Below are 9,584 nucleotides of genomic sequence, written 5' to 3'. Positions count from 1 at the left end.
AGCTAGCTAGCTAGCTAGCTAGCTAGCTAGCTAGCTAGCTAGCTAGCTAGCTAGCTCTAGGATCAAAAAGGGTTTCTGAAAAAAAAAAATATATTTGCAGATATTTGGTTTTTGTTTAAAACGCAATTCATTAATACCAGATCAGTAATTTCAATTCTGTCCCAACACAAGTTTAAGTAGATATTTTAAAGATGACTAGATGATTGTTTGAATAAAAACCAAGTTAAATCTGCCATAGCTATAAATAATATGAGCGAGTGTAGGGATTAACATTTTCTAATCAGGACGACGTCTGTTAATGTGAGGACATAAATCACTTGTCATTAAAGTTTCCATGACGACTTTTCAGCAGACTAATAAGGAATCATGATCAAATATGGTTGTTGATGTTAAACAATGTTCTGCTTGTCTTGTTTCGACATCTGCTGCTGGTAAAAATCCTCCACTCTGAGTAAAGCTCTTTTTTTCTTCTGTGGCTAGTTTGTCAAGTTTCACTACATCCAATGAAAGAAGGGTCTGCCTGAAATACACGAGCGGTCAACAGCAGTGTGGCTTCTCTTCGCTCCTTAGCTGTCTTGTTAAAATGCCAACTAAGCATCAGTAGGGAAATAAAAGCGAAAAAACTGACCAAAACACAATGTAGTCTCACCCTGCACTGAACTGCTACGGCGGCCAGTAAATTCCTGCGGTTAGCCATGTTTAGCCGGCAGGCCTTACTTTGGCCTGAGAGCTGCAGTACAGTAAATCAGAGCGAAAATCTTTTTTATTTAAAGCATGGACAACATTTCTGAGGGAAGAAGGCAAGCCTCACCCCCCACCCAAAAAAACTGGACAGTATTTTGAGACTTTTAATCACAACCTGGAAGATAAAGGATTGAATTCAACCTTTTTTTTAAGTGACTTTTTACCATTTCTGCTGTTATGACCTCAGACTTTAGAGTTTTGTGATAGAAAGTCAACATAAATTAGTGCCATTTTTTGGCCCCGATACCTGGCTGTGCAGTAGTGGCCGACACCGAAATATGAAGCGCTGCATACTGCTTGGATGTAAAATAATTGCCATCATGGCTTTGTCAAGCTGCTGCCTACCTTTGTGAAGCAGGAAAAAGACTAATACAAAGTGAATCCAGTAGAACTTTTTATTGCCAACCTGGATTTGGTGACAATAGTTGAATAAAGTTTAAATCTAAAGTCTTTTTTTTCTCAAAAGAAGTGCATTTGTTCTTCAATTGAGCAGGTAAGTGAGATATTTTGCCAGTGGAACAAGATAATGTACATTTAAAATAAGAAAAAACTGTTATATCATCTTATTTCAAGTGCATATTATCTAATTGTTTTATTTTAGAGTTAAAAAAAAGTATTCCATTGGTAAATTATGGCTAAATAAACTTAATTTTAGAAATTTTGATTTATTTCCAGGTGGTTTTTGCTGTGTGGGAGCAACTATGCAAGGAAAGCAGTTCTATGCTGCACAAGATTTGAAAATAGAAGATAATCTGGCATGGGCTGTGAAGGAACAGGAAGAGCAGGGCTTTGGTACATAGAGAGGCAGACATCTGAAGCTACCAAGCAGCAGAGCAAGAATGTGACAGACAGCTGCTGTAGAGCTGATTAGAGAGATGGAAACCAGGAGGCTGGACTGCAGCGCAGCTGGGGAAGGAGCCGGACTGAGGAGCTGAGGACACGGGATGAATTAGGACAGAAGAAAACCCACAGAGGAAACCACAGGATACAATCAAAGATGAAACTAAAATAAAAACCCAAACAGACACAAAGATGCACGAAGAACCAAGAAACTCATTACTTAAGCAAAAACAAAGCTGGCCGCTAACAAGTATTGCAAAAATGTTTAAGAGAAAACGACCACGTTTCTAAGTAAAGTAGATTTTTCATGTTATAAAAAATCTACATCAAGTTAAAAATAGCTTTAAAACTTAGTAATTACATTTCAAATGTATATTTTTTGCAGGCTTTTGTTTATAAAGCTAACAAATAAAGGATAGTGGGGAAAAAGAGGCATTAAAATGACATTCAAGTTGAATGTGTGAATGACAATATTCTAACAGGAAATGTAAATTTGATGGAGATCATAGAGTGATTAGTCGATTAATCAAACAATAATTTCTAGATTAGTTGATAATTTAAAAAGGTTAAATGCAGCCCCATTCATCCAGACCTAAAGAGAAAAAACATTGAAAAGAAACACTTTTTCTTAATGTTCTTATTCGTTTAAACTATTTTGCTATAAAAAAAAATGGCAAAAATTACAGTTACTAAACATCCAACTATGGCAGCATACAGGAAAAAATACTTGCAGCTGAACCTGCAGCAGAGTTTCTGCTCTAGTATTAATAAATATTCACATTTTGTTTTTTTTAATTAAATTTAAGATGTTTTGCTTTCAACAGCTTCCCACTGAGTAGCTGTATTCCAAAATACCCTGTAACAGGGGATGTGAACACTTTAAAAATACGCTATAAATCAATGATCCGTCCTGCTGTCCTCTATTACAGTCTGATTTAAGCAGAAATATCACACCAAAGCAGCTTTTTCAGATCCCGTCCCGTCGCCAAACCCGTTTCCTTCCCCTGCATTGACATCATATAATTAAATCCACTTTTTTTTTTGTCGGCTCCCATCGGCTGAAAAGGCCATTTATTCAGAAGCCAGCTGTAAAACAAGAGCAAAAGAAAAAGGCCATGACTGGGTGATTTCCTCAAGAACCAAATCCAGTGAGAGCATTGAAACGTAGCCGTGTTGCTGCTTTGAATCAAAGCCCCCCCACGTCATTGGAAACGCAACGAGCAGAAGGAGAAGAATAGAGGAGATGGTGATTGGTTAGAAAAATGAGGAGAACCTCAACAAATGACTCCCTCTAATGGTGGAAAAGTTAAATGACTTTTTCGATACTGTGATTAAAAAGAAAAAGCATGAACTTTACAGCATAGTAAGCTTTTTATTTATAGCTGCCCCATATAATGCTTGTTCAGATTTCCCTGTAAAGTCCCAATAATAAACATGGAGCTCCATTCACTAACATGCCATCCCTGTTCCAACCATCCCCCTGCGTCCTTAAAGAGGTGCTAATGAGACCTGGCTTGTGACTAAGGAGACTTTTCCACTCTTAAAACTAAACCGGAGCGTTTTGTCGTCCCTGAAGGAGCTGCTTGCGTCGCTGCCTGGCATAAAAAACTCCTACGGCAGCATCCAGGTGGCTTCCTTGTTCCTACGGTAACAACTGAAAACAAGGCTGGGGATCACCATGCTGAAGTGTGACGGAGTTTCCAGGAATAAAAATGGTGGAGATGGCTTGTTTGGATCAGTCTTCTGTCTGATTAAGTCTTTAATTTATAAGCAAAAGGGGATGTTGGAGACCTTGCCTTATTGAAGCGCTAAATAAATAAAAATACAGCTAGATAGGAGTCAAGATGGGGAGAATATGGGCGGGGCTAGCTGAATGCAAGCCGATTCACACGGTAACTGTCCGAGGTTTGTGAGAGGAAGGTGTGGATTTAGAGTTATAAGGTTTATTTTCCAATTACTTTACAATTTGAAGTAATTTACATTGAGGTGAATGTTTTTTTTTTCTCTATAAAGATACAGTGTTTCTCCTCCCACACCTGTTGCATATACGGCCAGGAACGCCCAAAACTCCCCAAATGAGTCTCACATGTAATCCATCTTGAAAGACTCCCCCTAATATGTTTCTACTCGTAGCGGGTCGGACCAATGACATGCCAGCAGGTGTTTTTGGGGCGGGACATGTAGGAATGACAACAGTGTCACTACCCGATCAGTCCCGGAAACACGATCCGTTGTGCACATGCGCGAACAGATATAATGTAATTATGATACTAAAATTAGTTATTTCTATCCTTAACTCACTACAGAATGCTAATACACATCTGTAAAAAATGTTTTATGATTTTTGTGAGACAATTTTTATGCTTTTTACATTTTCTTCGTTCTCTGACGTCATCATCATCGGACATGCTCAGAGCAGTACTGCAAAATATGATTAAACCATGTTTATCTGCATTTTAGTTGTTGCTTTCTTTATTTTACGCATTATATACCATAAGGTTAAAACAAAAAAAAAAACATAAAACTCAAAAAGACTAGACTTATGTTTAAATCCAATGCCAAAAAAGTGAGCCACCATAGGTAGCATAGGATCCCTTTTTTGTTGCAGAATGGGTAGAGACGAGTGATAAAACAGAAAGGATTTAAAGGCATTTATTTTCTCAGGAAATACATCATTAACCTTTAACATTATATTTTAGTACGCTTACTCTTTTTTGGGAGGGAAAATGGTCATTTAGGTCTTTTTAACAAAATAAAATCAAGGGTGAACAGTATGTATGTCTGGATGCGCAGGACGGATCGTAGTTCCGGGACAGATCAGGTAGTAACAAACAGTCAGAAGGGCCTTGCCAGAGCATAACAAATATGCCTACGCTGGAGGACTCACCTGTCGATACCGCATTGACACTGTTTTAGCTAAAATAGCAACATTTTCTCGTTTAAAAAAAGGAGCAAAGAGAGGCATTTGTAGATGGGAAAGATGTCTGTGCTTTTCTTCTGACAGGATTTTTAAAAAAGACTGATTTATTAGCTTACTCCAGTCCTCAAAAAGCTGCAGACGAATGCTATTGTGATGCTACGATTGGCTGAAAGAGTATTATGGAAGGCAGGTTCTAGCTAGCACGTTACCCAATCAGCTTGATGTACTAAACGTCCCTCTTTTTTACGGACAGGCTGAACGGCAGCCATCTTAGACTGATAATGTGGACGTCAAATTAGTTTTACACAAATCAATCTGGCTACTGCCAGGTTACAAAAAACATGCAGCAGAGGTGAAATGGCCTAGTCAAAGTCCAAATCTAATCTGTCAGAATAATAAAAAATATCCTCAAAAAGAAGAAATAAGTAATCAGTTTCCTGCAAATTCCCATTAAACTGTCACATAAATCCTGCTATGCTTGATGAAGTATCAGCATGAGCACATTCACACGCTCCAGCAGCTGGAAAGTCCCCTGCAGTCTACATACCAGATCGTGACACATGGAGAGTAACTGGGTGTCTATCCTCTGGTCAACCTGTCTGAATTTTTAACAATTACGCATTCTGCTGCTATTTATCACTGCTGCTGCAGGAAAAGAAGCAACTTCCTGCAGCTTCTAAAAGCCAGACACCCTTCCCGATTTCAGCCATCTGTTACCATCCCAGACTAATATTATTTTTGCACCAGTCGTGCAATACTTAAAAATACCTTCTGCTTAATAGCTGCATTTAATAAAATAATAATTTCAATTGCACAGTAAGATGCAATCATATCAGCTGTTTAAGCTGGTTGAACTGAAACATGGGGTTTTAAATGAGGAAACATTGTAAGATGACCTCAGAAATCTGCCTTGCAGGTTTAACCCACATCCTCCAATGAAATGCCAACCGGACTTTATTTCAGAAGGGGGGAATGTTTCTGCTGCTGGTTTCTCTCCAAGACGCTAACAATGACTTAATATGTGAGGAGAGAGAAAACTGGTCCACCTTCTGTACCAGAAGGCGGCGATGGAATAACAGCGGGATCAGACCTCAGGGTGTGTTTATGTTATAACTGAAGCTATGTAAAGATGAATCAATGGGATCCGGTCAGAGAATAAAGAGCAGGAAGGACAGGTTTGAACATGTTTTAAGATTAATGTGTGAGCAGTTATTATGGTTAAAGGTGATTAAAAACCCTAAAAAGTGAAGAGATAGTAGGACGAGGCAACAAACTGCTTTTATTAATCAAATTTAGCATGGATAAAGATTAAATCTTTTTTTTTTTTATACCAATGAGCTATGTATCACTTTTATTCTTAGTTGAAAACTTCAAATTGAACCAGCCCATTGTGTCATTCCTAAAGCTGCAAACATTTTGTGCATCATATTTCCATAGTTTCCTGTGGCTCACGTGTTTTACTAGCAGCTTTTTTTTGGTTCTTTTTTTGTTTTGTTTTTAACAGATTTAGTTAAACTTTTCAGGTCAAATTGACCTAATTGTTTGTGAAAGACAAGAGAAAGGGGAAAAAAAAGATTCATCTGATTTGGAGAGATTTAATCCCTATGGTACAGGTCCATGGGGTGGTGAGGTTGCCCCAGGTTGAAGTCCTGGCCGCCTTTGTCTCTCTTCCTCTCTTTCAACCCGATTTCCTTTCAGCCTGGAGTCAAATAAAGGTCAGTAGTGCCCCCCCCCAAAAAAAAACGGGGGAAAAAACTGTACTGTTCTTTTGATTATGTTCCCCACCACTTGATAAGGGAACTAATACAGTACCGAAACATTAGCCAAATTTGACAAAATGCACTTACTGTGTGTACTTTAACGATAAACAGGAAAAAAAAAACACTTCTTTATGTAGATTAGGTCTAAGCATTGTTTTATTCTAAACTATATCGGTTCCTATCCATTCCTGAAGCAGTTTCTCAATAGTTCTTAGGAGTCAAAATTAACGCCTTCTGTGAGTTTCTGAGGTCCTGCTGGACAAACATAAATAAACCTCCACTGTGTCGTTAAATATGAGGGATTTCCTCATCCGTCGTTTCAAGCATCTGTCGACAAAAAACACTGCTTGGATGTTGAGCCTTTAAATAATCGGTGCCTTTTAAGCAATTCCTTAATGGACATCAAACATATTTGCTCATCTACCTTCACTTATGCTACGTTCAGACCTAAAGTAGCAGAGGCAGCAGAAGCAGCTGGTATACATACAAAGTCAATGGTTGACATGCATCTTGGTGCAGCTAAAGGTCTCGCAGCGCGTTTGGAGTGGCAGCGTATCTGATCAGCGCGTCGTGAGTTTCTGAGCATCTGACATGCGATGCGATTCAGAAGGAGCAGCTGCTGAAGTTGGAAAAATTAAACTTTTGCTGCTCAACGCACCACATCAACCAATCAGAGAAGCTAAACTGGGAGCCGGCAGGGAGACAGATACAGCACTGCTGATGCAGATCGCAATGATCACTCCTCTGAAAAAGTTTATTAACGCCTAGCGTATAACGTTTATTAAAGTACCTGCCGGTAAAATATGTTCGATTTTATTATCCCGGTGAAGAGGCCGGTGTACCAGACCTGCTCGGGTGGTCAGATTCACTCGGGTCCTGCGCACGCTAGTGACGTTACGCTACATGATTGGCTGAACGTTGCCACATGATCTAAAACATTATGGTTGCCCAGACAACGATAATAACATCACGCAGCGTCAGTGTGCCCAATCGGGAGCTTCTGTAGCGTTAGCATGTCTAATGACCGATGAAGTTTTACCTGATCGATTACAAAACTGAAAAAATTTGTTTATGGTGAACAAATTAACTGTTAGACCCTGATATTAAGGGGGAGAGCTGGGTAGCGCTGTGGCTAGCTGTGCTCAGTAGCTAACAGGTTAGCCTCTTTTAATTCGGTAGCCAATTACGCTACACTACTTTTAACTTTGTGTCAACAACAACCAGTCGTTTTCTACAAGTAAAAAAACTGTTTTATTGTCTAAAATCGCTACGCAAGTCATTTCTGAGATGTTCCATTTGTCTGTCCTGTCCTCAGATCTAAATAAAAAGAATAAAAATAAGCTAAAACAATGTTTTTTCGCATCTTGTTAAATGGCAGAGCTCAATCTTAGAGGGCAGTACTTTCTTTCAAGACTTAGAATTATTGTTTTCTACTTCTGGCTGCTTTAGATCACCAATAAAATATATAATAATAGCAAATACAGGTAATAATATGTTTAAACTCCAATAAAGATTAGATCCTTAAAAAACGGGTGCAATACAGTTTGTCCAAGTGGAGTTGCCATAAACTGACGTCATAAGAAGGGACAGGGCCCGGAGCAGATCTGGTACCTACAGCGGGGCAGAGGCTGCTGTTTAATGGCATTCCTAGTGACAGCGCATCGCCGGTGTACGGGGGTCTGAGCGGCTCTGACTCTATATATGAAGGCAGGATAGTAATCTGGATGAACTGACTGCACTGATGAAGTTTTCAGGGGGACTTTCTTACTTAAAAACATATTAAAACTACTTTTTAACCACGGATCAAAGCAAATATAGCTGCCATTGTTAAGGGCAAAAAAAGGATAGGGTAGCTCCGCCCAACGCGCATCAGACCCAGTTTTTAACCACGCAGCTGAAGCAGAAAATATGCTTCAGCCGCACATCAGAACTAAACTAATACAAGCATAAAAAATGAAGCAACACGGTATGATCCTGTCGCTGATTCCACCCATTGCAGCAACGTCAGAATATATTTACAGATTATCAAACTTTGTTCCAGAATCATATTAATGAGGTCAGACTCTGATGTTGGACAAAAAGATAGCTGAGGTCAGTAAAACTCATTAAACACTGTTTTTTGTAACTAGTACTTGAGAGATGACCAATGTCCCTACCTGTAGGACAGAAGGAGAAACTACAGCCCCTACAGTTTCAACATAAATTAAAGTTCTTTTACATAAGAACAAAGTGAAGCTTTCTCACCTTTAGTAGTTTAAAGCTTTTTCCAAAGTCTTCACAGCTCATGTTTTTTAGTCAGTAACAAATCAGGTGTTATAAATGCAGAGATTTCATTTTAAAGGCGGCAGGTGAACAGAATCCTCACAACAGGAAAACAACAATCATGTCCTTCTAACATCCTCCTTCCTTTCCCATCGCTGTGAGTCAACAGCACAGCAGAAGAAGAAGCAGAGCGACAATAAAACATCTGTTTCTGTGAGTTTGCTCAACTAAAGCTCATCCCTGCAGGTACAGCGACGTCCTGTTCCTGTGTGCGTCTCTGTGTGGCGCTTTCTGAGCGTGTTTACCTCCTCACTGTGAGCTTCAGTATCCTGTAGGAGCCCTTGATGAGGATGAGAGCTTCCTGTCGGCTGCCGTAAAGGGCGGACCCATTAATGTTGATGAGTTCGTCTCCGACTTTAAGCCTCTTGCAGTGGGCAGCCTTTCCTCCGTCCTCGATCTAAAGACAAAGATGGGATTTGGTTGAGATGAGGGAAGGTTAGCTGCAAGGCTAACAAGGGTACATTCACATGGAAGGAAAAAAAAAGGAGAAACTCATCGTTAAAATAAAAATAAAAAGCCTCTTGAGGATCCCATGGCGCTGCCAGGACAACGACTCCTTTAAAACCTGTTTTTGGAGACATTTTTAGTTAAGCTGTCTCCGTCCCCATGGAAACCCTGCCCTTGGAGAGCATCTCCAAAACAGCCCAAATCAAAACATCCCACAAACATTCCCCCTGTAACGAGCCCAGTGCGTGTTTGGCTCGGTGGTGAGGACCGACTTGTTAACGCATTGCTGGGATGTTTCTGTGTGGTTTCAAGTGAAAAAGCGATGGGTGTGTGACATAGTGTGAGGCTGAAGTTAGCCGTAAATCACACAAGTAGAAGAGTTGATGAATGAAATCCAGACAGACAGAAGCGCCGATGGATCAGTTAACCGCCATGATTCCTGAACGCCGTCAACCTTCCACAAAATCAAGGAAAGAGATTCAACAGAAAAACAATAAACCAACATATATGTCAAATTAATAAACTGAATATACAAACTGCTGGGAAAAAAT

General features: G+C 39.6%; 1 protein-coding gene across 2 annotated transcripts in view; it reads right to left on the bottom strand.

Annotated features, from left to right (window-relative positions):
• Nucleotides 1-9,584, bottom strand: part of shroom4 (shroom family member 4) — a 97,748-nt gene that overhangs the window by 51,136 nt on the left and 37,028 nt on the right. For both annotated transcript variants that reach the window (XM_015385493.1, XM_015385494.1), the window contains exon 2: nt 8,832-8,983. In XM_015385493.1, coding sequence (XP_015240979.1) covers nt 8,832-8,983 — 152 coding nt within the window. The remainder of the gene's footprint in view (nt 1-8,831; nt 8,984-9,584) is intronic.

This window comes from Cyprinodon variegatus, unplaced genomic scaffold (assembly GCF_000732505.1).
Source record: "Cyprinodon variegatus isolate N-32 unplaced genomic scaffold, C_variegatus-1.0 Scaffold341, whole genome shotgun sequence".
Lineage (NCBI taxonomy): Eukaryota > Metazoa > Chordata > Actinopteri > Cyprinodontiformes > Cyprinodontidae > Cyprinodon > Cyprinodon variegatus.
Note: the sequence above shows the minus strand (reverse complement) of the source record. Positions and strands in the feature narration are given on the sequence as shown.